The sequence below is a fragment of the Pterocles gutturalis genome, unplaced genomic scaffold (assembly GCF_000699245.1).
Source record: "Pterocles gutturalis isolate BGI_N339 unplaced genomic scaffold, ASM69924v1 scaffold12697, whole genome shotgun sequence".
Classification (NCBI taxonomy): domain Eukaryota; kingdom Metazoa; phylum Chordata; class Aves; order Pterocliformes; family Pteroclidae; genus Pterocles; species Pterocles gutturalis.
Window position 1 is genome coordinate 691 of NW_010110360.1, and position 22,712 is coordinate 23,402.

General features: G+C 38.4%; 1 protein-coding gene across 1 annotated transcript; it reads right to left on the reverse strand.

The window, feature by feature from the left end:
• Positions 1 to 973: 973 nt before the first annotated feature.
• On the reverse strand, positions 974 to 21,012 carry FBXO15 (F-box protein 15; the record flags this gene model as incomplete). Its single annotated transcript, XM_010073346.1, has 8 exons — positions 974 to 1,098; positions 6,553 to 6,698; positions 8,709 to 8,791; positions 11,841 to 11,970; positions 13,921 to 14,130; positions 14,406 to 14,648; positions 18,924 to 19,028; positions 20,893 to 21,012. Coding segments are annotated over 8 exons (1,162 nt in total), but the record flags the coding sequence as incomplete, so codon positions are not given.
• Positions 21,013 to 22,712: the final 1,700 nt, after the last annotated feature.

Below are 22,712 nucleotides of genomic sequence, written 5' to 3' on the forward strand. Positions count from 1 at the left end.
GATACTACAAAGCTTTAAGATAAATTTTATATTCCTCATTGCATAGGAAAGCTAGCTGACACTTTAAACTGTAAAACAAGTATGTCAACATCTGTGAGCAAAATCATATGTTATCAAATAGTATTCCATTCCACACTGATGCAGGATTAACAGAAATGAGTTTTATTTTTACTATGTTTACAATGCAAGTGCCAAAATTGAAATCAACTATTGAACCAGATAATTTTTCAGTAGTGCTTAAGTTACATTTATCAGAATTTTTGTTACTTCTGAAACATTCAAGCAGCTGAAGTACATTTAAAACTACATGCCTTTACCACTGTTACAAAACCCATTCTCAAACTTTCTTTAAAATTATTCTTTTAGGACTTTTATACAAGAGAACAAGTGAGAATTCCCCTAAAATACAGTTAATCCAGCTGATTCATGTACATGCTTCATGTACATGACTTGAAAGCCAGATGCTGGCTGCATGCATGTGGACTGTAGTTTCTGCCTGTGTCCATCGGCATTTTAACATTCTCCAACAGTTTCTAGCTTTCATTGCACATACATGCTAGAACAAAACTGCAGAGTATTACCCTAGGGGTTCAAGACTTATTGTCTGGAAAAAAAAATAAAAAAAAAAATCCCCTCAAAAAGCCCATCTGCAGCACATTTTTCATCCAGCATTTCCAAGCAGTGCTGGATAGTCACAGCATCTTTGCTGAGTGGAAAGCACTGGAATCATCACACAGGCATAATGGGTCTATCATGCAATCTAGGCTCTAAGACAGAAATGATAAAACCTTTTTTCCACAAAATTCACATCGTTTTTGCAATATTTGAATTGAGGGGGGTTTTTTTCTAGTTACAGACACCTTCCACAAATAAAAAGCTTTTTTTTTTTTTTTAATTAGCATATTTAGGATGCATAACATAATTCTGTTTTGAGATAAGCATTTCCAGAAACAAAAAAATATTTCTGACTGACCTTTACATTGCCTTTAAACACATCTGTTTCCCAGGATAAGCCAAGTGTCCCAATAAGAGGCAAGTGCTTCGTGTTATCCTTTAAGCTTACAACTGTAAGCCTCAAATATCCATTTGCAATGTCACCTGAAAATATTAACAATATACAACATTATACTACTACAAATCAAACTAAGCCCAAGTACACTGTAAAATTTCTCCCTGTTTCTCTCATCTTCAGTTTCCTCCCACTCACCAATAAGGAACCCTGACTTACACCAACAGCTAGGTATCAAGCACATTATAGAGAACTTAAGTTGCAGTTCAGGGCTTTGATTCTGTGATCCACAGTAGAAGCAGCAGCTAAAAAAAAAATTGGTATATTTGAGTATAAAAACTGAATGCCACTTAAAGGACTTACGCAAGGATGCAAGGAGTAAATTTCATGTTCAGTATTTCACTTTCATGCCACCAGTGCCTCCATCACTGCCCATTTCCCGTAAGTGGAGCTCAACACAGAACATGTGAAATAAATTATGAGATACCCCCTCTCTTTTTTTTTTTTTTTCTTGTTCTTTTAATCTCTCTGCTCTGTCTGGTAACTCAAATAACCCTATACAACAGGGTATAAGGATAACAATCAGTCCGCCCTGGAAAGGATATTGAATCATTTAAACTGACAAGCAGTATGCCTTGATTTAAATCAAGTTTCAAAATTATGGATTTGTTCATTTTTTAAATAGCTTTCCAAAGGCTCACTTTCATTTTTTGACAGCTATTAAGATTTTTATTTTTTTAAATGTTATTACTACACATAACCATATTTCTTGGGTATGTCTTCCCTTTCCCCTGGAAGAGATTGACTTTTTAATTGTTCTTTTTTCCCTTGCTATTGGAGGGGGAAAGTTAACCAGGGAGTCCAACAGTTTCATTAGAATTTGGGGTACATCATAACAAACAGGATCTCTGACAAAAAAAAAAAAAAAAAAAAAAAAAAAAAAAAGAAGCAAGCATCACATTGTGACACAACCAAGTTTCTTAGTAGGACATCCCTTAAACAAATTTCCTTGAACAAGAGTTTCTCTCTTAAAAGAGCAAATGAAAGCACTGGAGACCTCAAGTAGGGGGAAAAAAAAAGGAACAGAACTAAGTATCTAGCACTTGGCACTTGCAGGAGACAGACAGGAAGGGAGAGAAGAAATTCCCATGAAATACTGCTTGTCAGGATCCAGTAGCAGGCCCTGGATGGTAAGATGATAACTGAAGGGGCTTGAAGAGTTATAAGATATAGGTGGCAGAGGTGAAAAAAGAGAGAATTGTTTAGCCCAAGTAGCAGCATAAGGCTGAAGACAAAAGAAGCAACGTCAGAAAGACTGGCTTTGAGTTAAAAAGCTAAAGTCTGTGTGAAGGAGCAGCAAAAGCCTTTGTTGGGTGACAGAGAAAGAGAGCTGGAAAGACATCACCCAGAGCAGGGAGTCAGAAGAACACTTTGCATGTGGAAGAAGCAGCCCAACACATGACAGGATAGAAGCAGCAGGTTTTTCAGTACAAACAATGTCTGGAATAAGAGTGTGAATACAATGAAAGCAACATGACTATGCCCTGGAAATACTTTGTATGGTTGAAGGAAAATGCATCACTCTAGACAGTAATACCCACTGTCCTTGCAGTGAAGTCCCAGAGAACTCAGAGAGGAAAATGTAAACAGAATTCACTTTCAAGATGCAGCTCAAAGTGCAAAAAAAGGCTATTAAGTTGATACGCACCCAAATGGTTCAGTTCCAAACCTCAGTAAATCAAATCCAATTACAAGATTTCATTCAAGACAAAAATATTTTAGATAAACAGTCAAGCTTTGCAGAGTGAACATTTAAAGCCCACATTTAAAGTTGAGCTTTTATACGAGAGACCTTAAACAACATAAGCCAACAAGCATTTTTTCCAAAGGACTATTCCGTTACCTGCGACTGACATTTCAATGGAAGCAGCTATCCCTCCCACTCATTCAAAACAAATTAAAATATCGATGGAACAAAAAGAAACAGAAAAAAGCATACTCCTAATAAATTAATGATGCCCAGGACATCACTGCTATTGCATTAATAATATGAACTGATGCATCGCTAGATAGGTCACCTGGCTAAGGTATAAGTTATAAATCCCCTATTGCAGTTACTTCTTAGCTTCATGCTAGAATGGAAATAGGTGACACAGATCAGGAATCTAATGTCTAATTATTCATGGGTTAGTTAATCCAGTCTTTATAATTTTTTTTTTAAATATAAAAGCTCCATTGCAGTCATCATATCCAGAAGAAAGAAAAAGTATGCCTAGAAATCAGCAAGAAGATGAAGTGCTAAGTACTGAAATCTCCCCTGCCTCATCGCAGTCAGAGGAGAAAAGGAAATTAAAGGGCAGAGCAAGCTTTGTTAAACATGCCAAGGGAAACAGAGGAAGCAAATTGGGCAGGGCTTTCTTCAGCTTGATCTAGAATTTGTTTCATTGTCCTCTTATAATATCTATACGAAAGACATATATAGTAGCAAAGCAGACCTGTAATCAGTGTAGGTTATAGGGAACACATACATCCAAATAAAGGGAATACCAATATAGAGAAGATGTATCACGTAGACAAACCTCAGAGGAAACAAATAGACCAGTAGTTCAAAGGCACTTATTTTAGCTAAAAGCCAATTGAGTCTGTTTTGCTAACCAAACCTGTGTTGCAAGTTGTAATTTGATTGTTACTTTCACAGGAAAGGCTGTGCTTAACACTAATTCTGGTGGCAGCAACCAGCCTTACCATGCTGAAATGGTCATTTAAACTTGCAAATCAATCTTCAAGGTCAAGCAAAAACATTTCAAATACATGATGTGATATTTTACAAACAAATCTTAAAAGCTCTCTAAACACACAAAAATCACCCCATTACATTTTACAAGCACAACACATCAACTTACATCAGCAAGGAACAACACTGAAAAGCCAAAGCTTAGACTACCATATGGCTACAAAGCTATGCTTAAAGAGTTGAAAACCTAGGTAAATAAATTTCAAGAATGTTTATTAAAAAGCTGGATGTAGTAGTCATGGCTTCTATGAGTCATATGAAAAGCCTGTCACTGCTTCCTGAAAACAAGAAGTTTTCTAATGCTTTCAACTGAATTTGAACGTATTTAGCATATTCACCCTACAGTATCTGTCAACAAGACCATATTACCAATTCTGTTTAAATGGAAGGAAGCACAAAATCCTAAAAAACAGCCAGAACAGAGTGGCAAAACAGCTAGCTACTGCAGTGGAAGTATTAATAAGATCTGAAGACATCCACTTGGTTCAGTGAAGTGTGATATAACTTTTTAATTTAATGTTAAGAATTTTGCAGAAAGAATTGAAAATAGAGCTACAAAATGAAGCACAACATTAATGAACACTAACAAAAAGCAGACAAAAATAAAACTAAACATGAACAATTAAATCATTTATTCTGCAGAATAACAAATGGGCATTCCCTGGTAACCTAGGAGTGACTACAGCTTCCTAATGGAAACAAATAAATAAGTGAAACACGAGTCTAATAGCTGACAATTGATCTGTGTTTCAGGTTGTGGAAACTGTCATTGGCACATCACATCCATAATTTAAAGTAAATCTGGATTGCATAGAGAACTTTAAGAAACTGTAAGACTTCTCACTCTGTAAGAGACCATCATGCTTGGGAGCTCTCCCAAAGAAAGGGGCAAAGAGTATAATTAGAATGGAGCCTAAAAGCAAAATGCAAACCATCAAATACAACCAGCTGAGACAAAGCTACACTGCTGGCCACATTCAGAAACACCATGTTTACCAGAAAGGGCAAAGCGAACAACAAATTGCTGTGAAGATAGGCGACAGCAGACAGCCATAAGCTGCCTCACTACATCATTTCTGAACACAAACTACGGAGGAAATCAAGCATTTTCCAAAAGGAATTATCGTGCAAGTACATGGAAGGGACTAGATGACAAATGAGCCTGCAGAACCATGGCTTCAGCTGGTTGATGTCCTGTGAGAGCAGAATCTAGTGGCTGTCACACAGCTAAAGGACACAAAACCAAAACAGTTCAGAAAACGCTCGTGACCATAAAACAGATTCTCTGACAATCAAAGTGAGATAGCATCACAACTGTAGCTCCTGGACATTTGCTACAATTTGCATAAACATCAGCTTAATCTTTAACAGAAGTAGTTTCCAAGCAGAAAAAATGTGATACCAACAAAGACAAGTGTGCCACATACTGCTTTCTCTTGTACAGCTGTATTGCTAGGAGCACAAAATTTTCATTTTAGAAAATAAAACATGACATTCACCTTAAAAAAAAAAAAAAAAAAAAAAAAAAGCAAGCCCAAAACCCAACCCTCTGTCCAATTTACAGAATAATTTTTTTTTTGAGGGTATAAAGACAACTCCTGTATTGAACAACACCTCAGGAGAGATTTCTACTGCTACATGGACAGAATTTCACTGAAATTTTACCCTTATAAGTATTCCTTTATTTCAAGCTTGGAGCTCTTCAGAAATCTGAAAACAATTATGTTTCAAATTCAAAGGACTACAACACTCCACACTGTGCACAAGGCTACAGTCTAAATGACAGTTCTTGGAGTCATCAAATACAAATTAAAAAAAAAAGTAATGGGGAAATTTGTTCTAACACTATAAAAACACTCAAGCCTGATAACAGTGCCCTCTACTGTCTTCATCAAAACCAGTATCTTCTGAAATCAACAGAAGGCCTATTAATAGTGTTATCAGGAAAATACTGGGGAGCAATAATTAATTTACAATGTTTAATTGTTTGATATTTTCATCTGTCTGCTGACAGAAAGACAGCTGTGTAGCTGTAGGCAGGGTTGTGTCGAAGTTAAGTCAAAAGTGAAATCACCCATACATTTCGCAAAACCCTAGCAGAATTAAGTTGGGCTGCACATGAACAACAAGGAGAGCCAATCATGTCTCATTAAAAGAAATGCTAAGAACCAAACAAAAGCAGCACAGTTAAAAACAATCACTGAAACTGTTTATCACACAATTAAAGGATGTCAGAATAAACAATCTGAAACTGACCAAAATGAAAGCTATAAATCTTAAAGTTCACAGTATTTATATAAATATATTGAAATGTTTAATCTGTCAATGCACCTAAAGTATACTTGAGAAGAATTCTACAGAAACAGATCTCCAAAATGTATGAGGAAAAGCTCAGTCTTCCTTATAGTATACAAGCAGAAGAAACATCAGCATGCACCAAAAGCTGTTCCACTGCATTATTAACTCAGCACTGAACCAAACAAAAATATCCTGACAATCTGCAGAACTTGTATCTCAGGCCTGACACTATGTCAATGTAATAGCAGGCAGACTTCATATAGAGCAAGCTTATGACACCACATAACACACCATGCAGATATAAAGAAATCACACAGTGAACAAAAAGATAGCTTACTCTTAAAGATCCATTTCAGTTTCTCCCCTTAAAATAGAGATATTGGATATAAGAGTGAAAACAGAACAGCAGGGATCATTTTAAAAACAGACATTCCTTTTCTATCAACTCTACCTTTTCTGCAGAAGAGGCTCTTGAATGTTCCACACAAATAGGTGTAGCTTCCACAGTGCATATCAAGATGTAGATTGTAGTCATGCAGTCCATATTCTGGGTCAATATCATCCAATACAGGTTTATTAGGTGGAAGGGCATATTGACTTAAAAAAAAAAAAAAAATAATAGCGTTACGAAAGGGGGAATGACTTAACAGAAAGAGATACAGTGAGTAGCCCTACACATCTTAGGAGAGGTTTTAAGAGGGGAAAAAATATTAGAAGACACAACTTTTCTTCTTTAGTAAAGCTTTTGAAAATCAAACATCCCCAGCTCATGACACTTCTTTTAAGCTAATACAGTGTCTAATACTTATAATCAGCTGTCCAGCCTAGCCAAAGGCAGAAAATACAGCAGTCAACTTTAAAAGGTACATCTGTTAAACTCCAAAATATGGACTTGCTTATGCAAAAAAATGCATCGGCTTAACTACAAATCTAAAAGCCAACTAGCTACAGACTTCTCTGGAATAGCAGTTATTGAATAATTTTGTCTGTGCCTAACCTGAAAGAGAAACTACCGCATACAAATGACCAGAAGAGCCCAAATCCCAGAGGCAACTGAGCAGCTCCCACATCGGATCCTATTTGGTAGTAAGAGAGATTGTGTTAAATCTTACTTTCTGTTGTGAAAAGAGCAATACTAAGTTATAGCAGGCACATAAGACTACCAGTAGATACCAGCCTCATGAAGTTCAACAAAGCCAAATGCAAGGTCCTGCACATGGGTCAAGACAATCCCAAACACAAATACAGGCTGGGAGGAGAATGGCTTGAGTGCAGCCCTGAGAAGAAGGATTTGGGGGTGTCGATAGATGAAAACCTGAACATGAGCTGGCAGTGTGCGACTCAGGTCCAGAAGGCCAACCAGATCCTGGGCTGCATCAAGAGGAGTGTGGCCAGCAGATCGAAAGAGGTGATTCTGCCCCTCTACTCAGCTCTCGTGAGGCCCCACCTGGAGTACTGTGTCCAATTCTGGGCCCCACAACGCATGAAGAATATCAAGCTGTTGAAGCAGGTCCAGAGGAGGGCCACAAAGATGGTCAGAGGGCTGGAGCACCTCCCCTATGAGGACAGGCTGAGAGAGTTGGGGTTGTTCAGCCTGGAGAAGAGAAGGCTCAGAGGAGACCTGACAGCAGCCTTCCAGTACCTAAATGAAACATGGCCTGAAGGAAAGCTGGGGAGGGACTTTTTACAAAGGCATGTAATGACAGGATGAGTGGTAATGGATTTAAATTGGAAGAGGGCAGATTTAGACTAGACATTAGGAAGAAATTTTTCAACTTTGAGGGTGGTGAGACACTGGAACAGGTTGCCCAGAGAAGCTGTGGATGCCCCATCCCTGGAGGTGTTCAAGGCCAGGCTGGATGAGGCTTTGAGCAACCTGGTCTAGTGGGAGGTGTCCCTGCCCATAGCAGGGGCGTTGGAACTTGATGACCTTTAAGGTCCCTTCCAACCCAAACCATTCTATGATTTTATGATTCTAACCATATCTGAGCAGAAAGCTGAGGGGGTGTGCTGGGGGGGGGAATAAATCCCTCAAATCATCCTCTAAAGCTAAAAAACTCAATCCTTTTGAACAGTTTAGAGTGTATAAACAGCTATTATATTACACACTGCAAAATACACATACAAACAAATACTTCATAGGAAATCCAGCTAGTTTTTCAACAGGAATGAAAGATAAATGCAGGCACCTTACTAGTCTACTAGAATTCTTCTCTCCCCTTTTACAGCGATAAAGATTATTTTTCTACTTTCTAAAATGTCTCCCTCTTTTCTAGGTCTTTCTGATAGAAAGAGGGAATAAAAAGACTGCTTGTGAAAAGGGAGAAAGTATGGCCAGTGTATTTCTAACTTTCTCAATACATCAAGTACTAGTACACTTGTATGACTGTATTATCTCCTTAATAGAATAACAATGGCAACATTTTAATATGAAAATACTTCTACAGCTTTGTATATAGCTACTGTAACTGTTGTTTATATTAAACATGAATAGTTAATTACTGCCTAAATATAAGCCTCTTGCCAGCAGTCAATTTTAACTGTAGAACTCAAAGCTTTATTCAAAAGGTTATCTTTATTACTCACAAAGGAGAAACCAAAACTTACACAGCAGCAGAACCCAAAGTGCTTCTCTCAAGAAGTTGATGATAATGAAGACTCGCCATAACAAAAGCAATTTCATTTTTCTCCTGAAAAGTTAATTAAAGTAGATGTATTTTCATCTGGAAATACTTTTTTTTCACAAGGTCTTCCTGAACATTAAAATTCAGAGATAAATGCTGCTGCTTATTACTCTGCCAGTTACTGTAACAATTTTAATAATGGCTTGCTTTAACACTTTAACTGCTTCTATCTTTTCACAAGAGTACAGAATACATGTAAAAGATCACAACTTTTCTATATTATGGGCAAAGGGAGGGAAACTAGCTATGCAGCAGCAACCCATGAATTGTGCTTCTTTAGTTCTACTTGCTACTTTAAACCAGATACCTAAAAAGAGTCAAACGGGCCTTACTCTCATCTACTAAATACATAAGCATCAAGCTTCTTTTCATATGTAAGGAACTATCTGCAGAGAGGGCTAACATCAGTGAGGAATACAAAGCTATTTAATATAAATATTGAATTTCAAAGTAAAATCCCAGATGTCTTCACCAGATTACGTACTCCTGGGAAAACAGTAAGGCATACCTTCTATAGGCCTACATAGCTCAAAGAAAACTTCAGAGCTCAATATGAGAACTGAACACAGCCAAAGGTATCTATTTACATCAAGACTACAGAATGCTAGTCCAGCTGTTTTTTTAAAAAAAAGAAAAATGCATTTTTAAGTCCTACATTTTCAAATACCTAAGTCAACAGCAAAATCATTCACTGCCAGCAGGCTATTACTGTCCTGAAAAGTAGGTAACTATTGTTTTCATCTTCCTGGGCTACCAAACTGAAAATTACATCCCCTACTCAAACTTTTTTTTTCAGCTGTACTTTTGTAGTGCAAAATTACAGCTATGAAAGATATAGTGACAGAGCTTTATTAATCACATAGAGTCTCTCAGTCTTTCTCTAGCCAGATAGAAGAAGGCCCACATAACCTGTCCTAGGTTACTAGCACCAACAATTTCTGTTACACAGCTAAGCTATGTGTAAAAAACCAAGATGTGTGGCATTTATGATTATTACACCCATCTACAGTTAACTGCCTAATGTTACTTTGCCCACACAGAGAATAAGAACAGCTGTTCAGAAAAGTGGGCAGGAAAAATATACTAGAGTGAGGCACTTGATGCTTAACAACTTTGTGGAACTTAGCTATGATTGAACCATTTCCAGGTGCTGCAAGAGTTCTCTTTCCGAGCATGGGAAAGGGAAACACGGTAGCGAGACCATAGGGACAACACCACAAGGGACACCAATCTACTTAACTTCTGAAGATACAAAATAAAACGTTGTTCACTTATCAGAGTTTTTCATAGATTGAGACAACCCGTAATAGGCTCATATAGGTCAGCCAGTCTCAAGTTTCCTAGGAAATGGATACCTTATGTAAGAGTGTGTTATGGTTTTGTGGGGGGGTTTTGTCTGGTAGCAGGGAGGGGCCACAGTAATGGCTCCGTAAGTAGCTGAAAAAGGTTTCCCTGGACTCCAGCTCTGCGGGCAGCAAGGGAGGGGTTACAGCAGTGGCTCCCTCCTGTAAGTGACTGTTAAGGGTTCACCCCCACCCCACCCCCCAGCTCCAAGCGTTTGGTAACCGGAAGGGGGAGTGGGGGAAAGGTACCACCGATCTAGTCTCTGTAAGAAACTACTGGAAGTTTCCCCAGCTTCAGGCTGGACCCACCCCAGGCCAGGGCTGAGCCAATCGGCGCCTCTGCGAATCACATATTTAAGAGGGGGCACAGAACAACAGGTTGGTGTGACCCTGGGCAGGGCCCGGCTTGGGCGGGCTGGTCCGGCCGTCCAGCCACCTGCCCGGCTTCTGCGAACCAACCTGCCGTAGCCCAGGTACAGAAGGTACAGAACAAAGCCTTTGGGTGTTGGGAAGAAGGGAGGGGTGGGGGAGAAGTGCCTTTTTAAGATGTGGTTTCTCTCTTTCAGTATCTTGCTTCTTGTTGTAAATAGTTAATAAATTCAATTGTTTTCTTGTTCTTCGCAAGTCATGTTGGTTTCTTGCCCGTGACCCTGAGTGGTGAGTGAAACCCTCCCTGTCCTGCCTCAGCCCACCAGGTGTTTAGAAAAAACTGTCCCCGTGGCTTATAAACCACAACAGGGTGAAACAAATATTCCTTCTGTGGCTTTAAACAATTCCTCTGGTGATAGTGCACATTTGAGGTAGCAGAGTTTCCAGCTGGAAATGAGACACAGCTTAGAGCAACTGTTCACAGGCTCCCTGAGAGAAGTTCCTTGCCAGTGCCAAATAATATAAGTCTATGTTATTAACATGGCTGGGGGAGGAAGAAAGGACTGCCACCTCTGAATTCAGCCCAAGTGCAGAACACCCAAGATAGGCTTCCATAGCACCTAACTGTATGAACTTCAGGCAGACACCTAGGTCCCAGTGTATACAGTGCAAAGACACAGATTCCTTTAGAGCAGAAATCTACTTCAGATATTCTGTGCTGCTCTCTGAAGACATTAATCTCTACACACAGCCTACAAAGACTAACCCCTTAACACCAAGAATTGAATATCCCCAAAAGGGCATGATTTACAGAGTTCCTACTGCTGGAGCAGGATATGACTACCTGGTGACGTAGATTAAAGGAAACAACTAAGCAAAGTTGCTTTGTGGGAATTCATCACACTGAGTGATGGGGACAAGGCAAGGCATGAGTCAGGAGAAGCGGCACATCTCTCCTCAAACCATTCTATTTAAAATGTCTTTAGGATATCAAACTTCGGCATGTGAAGACTGCAAAATAAATACAATTGAATACAGAAATAAGATCAGTACAGTATCTAATATACTGTGATACATAACTGTTCTTTTCATTAGAGGTGGATTTTCTGAAGAGTACAGATACTCCTGTGACAGCCCTTCACAATTCAATAAATCATCAACTAGCTGTCCCTAGCTGTATTTTCTTGTTGTTGGTTTAGACAAGATCTTTCAAAATCCAAAGAAAAAAAGAAAGATGAAAAAAAAAAACCAACCCAAAAAAACTCCCCAAATCCCAATCTATAAGGCAAAAGAATCTGTTTCTTCAAGTTGTAATAAAGTATTGAAACAAAATGTTATCTTACCTTCCAAAGTCCTATGATGAGTCCTGGATTCAGACTGAAGAGCTGGACAAGCTTATCAGCACCAACTGCTACACTGCTTTCAGTCAGGTTAGCAAGATGGTATTCAGCAATGAAGGAACGTCGACGAGGTCTTTGAAAAGAACATACAGAACAAGACTATGTCTCCTTATTTGTGTAAAAGTTCAGCCTAATTTCATTTTTAACTCTTAAGTCTGACCAACAGCACATGATGAAAACGGTTTGGAAAGCATTCAGCACGCACAGCTATAAACTTTACTTCTGAATAACTACAGCACACTAGCAGGATCTCAACACCTAACAAGAAAATAAAAAAAAAAAAGCCATAATAGGATGGCCTAACATACTACTTTACAAAGAAGAAAAAAAAAACTTATATGCTTGCCCAATATTTCAAAATAGCCACAGAATTACTTTACAATTTGGATTTAATAATATGTTGCTACGAGATGGAAACACTGAACATTTGTCAGTATGACGCAAGCTGCTAAGAAGGTAAATTCTTCCTTCACAGAAGCAAAATTCCAAGGAAAGTATGTATAATAAATTAAAAGCTTCTGCTAGAGGAAGCTTTCCTTTTTTATAAAAATTATTTCTAGATTTTGACTGCAATTAAAGCCATTTAGCGCCATAACACCTTTTACCCAAAGTTCACACTTCATAGGGATTCTTATTGGCTAACAATGTATAAAAAAGAGCAGAAAGCAGAGTCTGTGTTATATATTCAGAATGGAGAAATAACTCTTTATAAAACCCTTTGCAACTTAGGCTCTTCAAAACTGTTCCTCAGTTTCCCAACAGTATCACAGTAGTATCACCTACCTAGTAGCACACTGCTAGGAAGACAGCAACTGACAGGAACTTAGTCATCTTACCTTTAACTGTAAGATTTGGGACAGGGATGGGACATCAACCCTTTCCATCTTTAAGTCAATCAGACTTGTATAAATACAGGGACTTTTCCAAAGTCCCTGCACTAGCTCCTTATATTCTTAACAATCTCAGTAACATTCTGATATTTGTGAAATCATTACCCTCATGTATATTCACAAAATCTAACAACTTATCGTTCTGTGAAATAAATACACTAACTGCCTGCAAGTTTTCTTTTACTATTTTCTATATACGAATCATCATCTTGGTAAAACAACTACATTTCCCACATAATTTGACTGCAAGATTTGTTTAGCTGACTTTACACAAAAGGCTTCTCTTTGGGTTTGGTTTTTTTTTGGTTTTTTTTTTTAGGCAAATACTTAGCTTCTGCTTGAGGAACCATTTTTTTTGTAGGTGAGCAACAACTCTCTTTTCAGAGCTCTGCTGATAGGGTTTTGTGTAAGAAGCATGTAGATGATACTGCATATACTCAACCAAATAAGTACAATCCTCAAATGCACACTTTTAATTTGAACATCTTTCCTCAGAATACAATGCCAGAAAAATATTGTACATACTTAAGTTACAAATCAACAGCTATCCCACATTGTGCTGTGCACTACTTTTTTTTTTTGATATGCATGTACTTATATTGCACATGCAGTCAAACACCAAGTTCCCTGAATTCACATACACACCTATCAGATAGAAAAAAATAAATGTTAGTAACACAGATTACCTGATTCTACCCACATAAACACTGATTAACTGTTCCAATTTAAATTGGAACTTGATGATCTTTAAGGTCCTTTCCAACCCAAAACATTCTATGATTCTATGAAATGTCTCACATCAAATTCTCCCAGATTTACATGTTTGTTTCATGCTTACTTGTATCTATGCCTTAGAATCAGCTTTCCAAGGCAGGACTTATCAGTCAGTATCTTCTAGGGCAGTAGCTACCTTAACCTATGAATAAATGTCATAGCTTGCTGGATTATATCTATTTCTTGCTAAAAAGCTACCAATGAAGAGAAGGACATAAGCTTTGGAAGAAATACTACAGAGAGGCTTTCTAAGAAAGAATTAACTTGGTAAGTCAAAATAAGGTCAGATAGTTCCTACAGACACATTATCAACCAGTTACACCAAAAAAACCTCAAAAGAATCCCATGTTGAAACTCACCCACTCTTGCTGGGAGCTCTGCTTTGGTCAGGAAGCAATGGTGTAGCTCCAAATAGTTTTAGGGTTGACAGGATGTCTAAGCATGGCCAATTTGTACTATACCAAAGTATAGTAACAGATGTGTCCTTAAATGATAGGTTTGTCTTCTCCATTACATGTTCCTTTCCATTTTTGTCCTTTAGAACAATTATCCAACTCAAGCCAGAGGCTCTCTTATTTAGGAAGTGAGAGTGGAGAGGGGTGTTTAAAAAAAAAAAAGTTTCTCAAACTGACAAAACTTAAACTATGCTTCCAACAGAATTTTTAAACTCCTACTAACTGCTACTTGTTTCTCAGGCTAGGTCATTTATAGGCTATCATTGTATCTTCCCATTACAATATACATTTTATAGCTCTATTTCTATATCCCCCCAGCATTTCCAAAGCCATTAATATTCTGTACGTTGTTCTCGAGTAAACACCTTCTGTGACAAAGCATTGCTTACTTCATAGCTTCTTTGTTTTTACATGGAAGACCTGTATAAAGATCTACAGGTTTAACAAGTCGCATTACTCGAGTTTTGACAGCAGCTATTTGTTTGAAGATGTATTCCTTCTTCCAGTACCCAGGCTTTCTATCATGTAGAGCAGCACAGCCCAAGGAAACAGTTTCTGTTTGTTCAGACTTCATATTCCAAATTGTCCTTTTTGGTTGAAAACAAGTGGAATAGATTTTCAGCCAGATTCCACTGAAAATAAAAATAAAATACAGAGGAAAACCACATACATTTCAAGAATAGTTAATTATTCTTATATGTATGTCTCAGCTACCACTAAGTATAATGCTAGCACAAAATATAAAGTCCTAGATTACCAGCAAACTGGGTTTGATCTAAATCTAAGTTTACAGAAGACCAAAAACTGTAGCTTCCTAGGTACTAGTCAAGAAAAGGCAAAGGCACAGGTGGACTTTTCCCCATTTTGACCTTCCAACAGCTCATGAGGTCAGTTTCCCTGGTGCAAACATGAAGGCTCAGGAACCAAAAGATGCTAGACGTCAGCATGACTCATGGGCTTACTAGGTTATCACAAAGAATATGGAATCTCTGAATACATTTCTTGCTCTCAATTATACATACTGAACGAGATCCACTTATGACCTTCTGCTCTACCACAGAGAAAAAAACAACCAAACAAACAAACAGAAAAAAGTTAATTCTTACTATTTGCCAGTAAGGCTGATAAACATTTCAACTACATATACAGAAAGTATATATATATATATATATATACATACACACATACATACATATATATACACACATACAGCCAGTGCTCTAGCAAGTAGGATCACCAGATATTGGGAACTTCCCACTGGTTTATGCCTCTCAATAGCACATTAGAGTACGTGGTTTTTAAAAATCTTCCTTCCCTTTATGCTGCTACTTCCTTCACAGACATTCACTGAAGCAGATAAAAAAAAAAAAAAAAAAAGAAAAAAAACCACAACCACCACAAAAACACAAAACAACAAAGCAAAACAGCACATATCTGAGAGAAAGCTATCATGAGGAAACAATAGAAAAGTCTTGTCTGTCTTCCTGAAAATATAGGATGAGTAAGATGATGATCAGAGACAGCACAGCCATACTCAGCAACTTCAGCGAAAACTGATTAAGGTTAAGCAGTTACTTTTGAGAATTCCACCCCAAAACAACGATGCATCCTCCTCACACAAAATCAGCTAGTGGAAGAAGCATTTTAGTATCTCTTACTCAACAAAGACAATGTGGACTCCTCACGTTTCTCACAGAGATCTAGATAAAATTGGGGTGGAGGAGGACAATTAGAATCACCTATGTTTAGTCATGGTACCACTGTCATGTCAATCCCTTCTACCCTCTCTTTTGAAAAGCTCAGAGAAGAGATGGTTTTTTGAAGAGATCAAAGAAACATGCAACAGGAATGATGGGTTCACCTCTTTCCCGTCAGGAAAAATATGAGGTCACATTTCTGCCTCCCACACCCGAGTATCTCTAGGGCAGTGCAGGGAATACTGAGTACAAGAAGTACAAGAATTCAAACAACAGTCTGCGAATAAAGGTTTCCAATAAGTTTTTTAATTTTAAAGTGTTAGCCACCGTCTACTGCACTGAAGAAAATTAATAGCAACAGAAACAAATTCTCAAGAGAAATTCTCTACCATTTATCAGCAAGATTAGCTTTACCAGTCCTCATTTATCCCCAGGCAATCTTACACTAACATGCTTTGTAATGTATTTTTCCCCTCCTTAAAGCATTAAAGCATTCAAGGACTGAATCCATCCCACACTGCCTCCTACCCACAAAAACCACTCTCACTTCATCAGCTGCTGAGAATAAGTCCCCACATGATGAGAGCCAGACTCTTCATTATTGATGCAAAAGTTCTCATGAATTTTGCAAAAACTTTCCAGCCTGCTGCTCTGCAGACCTGTGTACAATCTCCCACTGCCATTTTTTGAGTCAAAGCTGTTTAAAACACACAGAGCCATAAGTTTCTATGACTGGTAAAGGGGGCTTCACAGTCAACATGAGCTTCCAACTTTCCTTTCACCAAAATCTGCCTGGGAACATGAAGAGCAATCCCATAACTAAAACAAAGATTTAAGATACTTCCATTTTGAGACCAGTAAATAAAAGACAATCCAGTCATCAGATGGCATAACACATTTCTGACGGAGGGAGGAAATTCTTATTTAACTCCAAAGCAGCTAAGAATTGTGGGATTATGAAAACAGAGAAGAGATGTCCTTGACCCACCATCATCAGAGGAAATTGAGCTGTGTATCATCCAACTGGTCTTATTCAGCCTAAAAAGTCCAGTAAGATGTCCTCCTATAACCCTCTCCTGTTAAGTAGAAACCCCTTCCCAAGCCAGACATCCTTTCTTTCATGGGGAGGGATACTCAGTATCTGGCTGCATGTTGCTGAAAAGACAGGGGTTAACAGTAGGCATTTCCTGCATTTTGAAGGTACAGTCTCAGGCAATTTAAGTTGGATGAAGACAGACTTGCCACCAACACCTACCACCCTTTTCCTCACTCTCACATACTGCTTCTTCCTTTCCCAAAACAGCATTGTGCAAGCAGATGAGAAATCAGTTCAAGAAGCTCAGAAATTCAGTCAAAGAGGCAGAGGAGAAAAAAAGACAAGTGTTTAGGGAGGTATCACTGCCCCTTCATCCTCAACTTCTGAAAAAATCCGGGCAGACAAATCTCTTTCACAGCAGAATACACACCACTTTTGCCTCAAAGCGTTAAGTATAATATTCACCTCAAGACCTCTTATTGGATGTTGTTACAACAAACCAATCCAGCCTCTTACTTCTAGCTCAAATGCTGGAATCAGACACGCACCATTGTCAGTCATCAGTTGACCACAATGGCAAAAAGATGTTCCCCTGTGTTCTGGCTTCTCACTTCCTCTTATACAAGCACTTTCTGCTGCTGATCAAAACCCTCAGGCTTTCAGACAGACCATCTATGCCAGCTTCCCATGCTGCATGACAGGAAGACTGGAATAATACCATATGATGGGCCAAGAGGGGTGCTGACAGGGGGGGTCAAACATCTTTCCTTCAACAGTTGCATTGAAGACATCAGTATCAAGGAACTGTTAAAGCATAAATGTTATTTGAAGACAGAGCACTGCATTAGGCAGCACAAATACAGCACGATGAAAGACCGATCGTCCTGTTGCATTTAAGGAGAGCATACTGTATATCCAGAAGAGTAGAAATATCCTCAAAAAGATACTCTGCCTAAAAACCAAGGTCAGAATTGTCACAGATATATGCAGGGACTTCAATTAAAACTGCTGTTAATTCACCACATGATTCAGGGACTCAAGATGGTCCACTGAAATCCAGCAGGAGGAAGTGACCTGGTCTCACTGAAGCAGTCAGTCTCCTAGACAAGGGAAAGTATTCCTCCCTCGAACCCCATTTGTGCATATACAGCAATCTCTGTCAAGATTGGAAAATGGAAAAACACATTGTTGAGATGGAGACAAATGAATCAGCTTCCCTTGAACAGCTGCAATGATTTTTATCCTACCTTACTATCCTGAAGCAGAAAACACATATTAAGATATATAATTTGTGTCAGCTATGCAATTTTTATCTACACGTACCTGCTGACAGCCTCAAAAAATAAATCTGGATTATGGCCTTTCCTTTAAATTCATCAGTTCTAAAGGTGTCAACGCCAATATTAACCAATTCACTCTAAAGTTTTTGGTAAGTAAGTGAGAAATGGATGAATACCAGATGCAGCAACTTCCTATAGGAAGACATTTTCTCATTTAAACAACACTAATGCAGCAGAAGCCTAGAAAGAAAGGATACCCAGACATCCTAGTTATTGTGTACCAACCAGGGTTTCTCCTCTTGATACTGGTAAGAGCAATTTCTGAACTCTACATAAGCAATTGCTTACAAGAAATGTGTCAGTATTTTATCTTCACCCCTTTTGTCTTTATTTAGAAGTCACCAAAATTTGACAGAAAGAACAGATAAAACCCGCTAGTGAGTCACTTGACTAAGTCAAACCCTCTGCAAAAACCTGATGAAAGAGCTACATAAATAGGACTTCAAAATTACGAAAGCTACGACAAGTCTACAAAGCTACTGGCTACACACCACTAAGGATTTCCTGAACCAAAAAGCCTGTGCAGGTGCATGTGAATACAAACAAATACATGCAAATTTTACAACAAAATAAATGCCAATAGCAACATTTCAAAACAACACATTTAGTTTTCACCTCATAACTCCCATTAAACTTAACAGAGCTTGCACAGCTAGAATTTCATACAACACATTGTACTGTGAGCTCTGCAGTACATTTTCAGCAGAGTAATTGCCAGTAGGTACACGCATCAGTGCTCTGGCATCAGTGAAAGTAAATTAAAAAGGCTCATAACTCAGGTAAAATCAAGTGCTGCATGATTAGGACTAGCACTTCTGCTTCCCTCTTCCTTACTTGTCATTGGCCAGATGATAGAAGCGCCTATTCACACAACCAACAGACAACAGTGACACAGCATCCAAATAGGAAAAAACCTTCATCAGCATTTCCGATGGCAAGCTAGAAAACAAGAGAAATACCATTATTGCCTACAAACTCCAGAAATGACAACAGCAAAGAATTTTAATTCCAAACCAGGGCAAATAAAAAAGAGATGGAAACTATCAGCTTGTAAATACACAAATCAAAACTCACCTGAAGAGGTAATTTGCATAGTTTTGGTTCTGATTTGTCTCTCTGAAATAAGACGTGCTTAAAACAATTCACCACAACCTATTCAAGTGGCACAGCACAATTACATGAAAAGTTATGGGTTTGCATTTTGATTAGACTTCATTAACTTTAACCCAGTTTGACATGAAACTACCTCATTCAGCTTCAGTTTCCCACTGCTTGTACCTTGATTTTGACACTTAGTCCATAACCATTTGCCAGAACTGCATATACTCACTCTCCTCCCGACTGCAGCGTCAGGTCTCAGGATGCAACAGGACAGAAATGTCCTAGTCAAACAGTGAGAATATGCTCTACCGCATCAAAATCTTCAAACAATGTGTGCTCACGGGTCTCATACAGTTTTCACTTATGTCAACAGAAAGATGTGAATTTCAAAATAAGAGTTAAGTTGAATCTTGAGAACATTAATATTTCTGTGCATCTGTAAGGCTGCCTGAAATGCAGGTGCCAGCAACAAGCACAACATAACCTGGAGACAAGCCACCATGATTTTTGCATTAAGAGACAGAAACCTCATATCCTTTGAGTAGTATCTGGTAACCACATAGAGTTTAAAAAAGATGCAATTTATACTCTAACTTTTGGGGGCATCAGAGTATGGTAACATCAAAACCAACACTGAAAATACAAGCTACTGTGAAAGTCAACACCTCAGCTGTGTGTCTTGTTCATTTACTACTGTGTCATTTACAACACTTTATTCCAGAGTCACATAGCTTTCAAACATAGAATGATAATACCAATGCACCAAGGTTTGTATTAAAACTCAGAAACTTAGTTTCACTAATAGAAGTGACAGTGCCAAAACCTGAATAGTTATTATGTGAAATTACTCAAACGCTGTAAACACAAAGCAGTTACTTCATTTATTCCAGAGAGAATTTAGAAATGATCCCTTAAAAAGCTGCAAATTAACGAAAATGATATGTTTGATTCAGAATTCTCAACAGTAGTTTTTACAACCATATTATTTTTTTCTTTGAAGGAAGCTGAGAGAAAGGAATTTTTTTTTCTAACATCTTTCACAGCAAACTAACAGCATAAGGGATTGAACTGGCCATCCAATGGAAAACAGAGAAATGACTACAGAGGAAGCTACAAAATGTAGAACAAAGAAAATCTTTCATGTAACATATTCTTAGATGTTTTTTGTAGAAATGTAACTAATTTTCAAAAATAAAACAACTCACGATTATATTGAACATGCCCTTTCACTGTCAAACAGGAAGGGAAACATTGACCCTGCAGTAAATATGCAGCAGCCACTTCATTCCTCCCCCCTCATTCCACTCCACCATCCTAAGCCTCTCTATACAAAGCAACAAGCATCAAGAGAAAAATCCAAAATTTAATTCCAAACTGGCCTTTACTGAAATAATATAATAACTATTTTTATTCTCAAGGAACAACACAGCCCATGATTTGCAAAGGAGCTGGTGAAGGTTTTATACGATTTAGTAAACCTACATAATTTATATGTACTTAGAAAAGGAGGTGAGGGAGAACCATACTTGAAAACATTAGAAGGTCAACACAGAATCACAAAGTAGGCCAGGAAAGCAAATCCTTTCCTTTCAGCTCAGAACATCTGACATGGAAAGCTCCAAGGTATGAACGTAATAACAGTAAGCATTCAAAAGATGGCTCACAGTGTGCACTTTTTCTCCTAAGCTAAAGACAGACTCACCTCTCAATGCACAAACTAGGTTTTCGTTTCATGGAAGGCGTCAAATACAGTCTCTTAATTCCATTATTTACAGTTTTGGAAAGCTCCTCAGGCCTGGCAGCAAAGCTCCTTGACTTATTTCTAAAAAGGAAAAGCTGTTAGGAGTCACATCATCACAAAATGAAGATATATGCATATTGTGTGCACCTGGACACCATGTCTCAACTGAGTCAGGATACAGGGAACACATCACATGGTAACTCATTATTATCAGTTCACAACTTTGAACAATTATCACCAAGTTAAAATACTTGGCATGAGGAAAATGTCAGATCTAAACTCATAGGTGTTTCTCCTACAATTAAACTCTCACAGTAGTCAGAAATAGCGCCACACCACCAAATCAGTTTGAATGTGGTAGAGATTTATTAACATTAGACAGCTGCATGACTTTGGCCACCATAATCAAGCTCCAGATAGGCCCCTGCAGTGAGTCAAACCCACTGATTAATCTCCTGGTTTGCAACACTGCTCCAGAGATATTTTTGAGCCATCCGACTTGGCTAAGCTGTTAAAATATATCAAACACAACAATACCTTGAAACTTTCTCAAAAACTGACACTGCTCAAAAGTAACTCCTCTCACTACGCAACAGAACCATATTTGAAACAAACTTACAATCTCATTTCACATATTCGCCTAGCAACTCTGCAGATAAACCTTAGCTCAACAGGCTAGATGGGTATCAATGTTTCTGTTGCTCATTAACACATAACAATTTGGACACAAATTAATTTCTCTTACTAAAGAAAGCAACTTTGCATATTTCTAACACAATGAAATTCCGACAATCCAACTGGCCACACTTTTTTCAAAGTTTTCTGATAGTAAGAACTTTACAATTTGTAATTACAATTACTATCATCAAACCACATAGAAATATTCAGATAGAGTTTCAGTCTTAATCAAATCTTTACAGTTCATACCCACGGATGCCACAGAGACGGCAGAGCTCTCCATACACTCTATTACTGATGACGTGTTGCCAGCTGACTTTCCAACACCTGGTCAATCCAATTCAGAGTTTCTAAGAAACCAACTGATGTCAGGGGAAAAAAAACCCTGATTTTAAGTATATAGGTACCACATACATTTAATCATAGAATCACAGAATGGTTTGGGTTGGAAAGGACCTTAGAGATCATCTAGTTCCAACCCCCTGCCATGGGCAGGGACACCTCCCACTAGACCAGGTTGTTCAAAGCCTCATCCAGCCTGGCCTTGAACACCTCCAGGGATGGGGCATCCACAACTTCCCTGGGCAACCTGTTCCAATGCCTCACCACCCTCACAGGAAAAAAAAATTCTTCTTAATATCTAGTCTAAATCTACCCTCTTTCAGCTTATACCCATTACCCCTCATCCTACCACTACACTCCCTGACAAACAGTGCCTCCCCATCTCTCCTGTAGGCCCCCTTCAGGTACTGGAAGGCTGCTATTAAGTCTCCTCAGAGCCTTCTCTTCTCCAGGCTGAACAACTCTCTCAGCCTGTCCTCATAGGGGAGGTGCTCCAGCCCTCTGACCGTCTTCGTGGCCCTCCTCTGAACTCACTCTAACAGGTCCATGTTTTTTTTTATATTGGAGGCCCCCGTGCACACTGTTCTTGATTTAAGATTGGTTTATGTTCAAAGAAAAAAAAAAAAAAAAGAAGAAGAAAAGAACAACTCTGCCCTACATTGTCAACTGTGCTATGTAAAACAATTCTTGAAGTTTTGCTGGGAATTGTTTTAACACATAACACAAAGAAAGACATGCACATTTCATCTTGGGTGCCAATC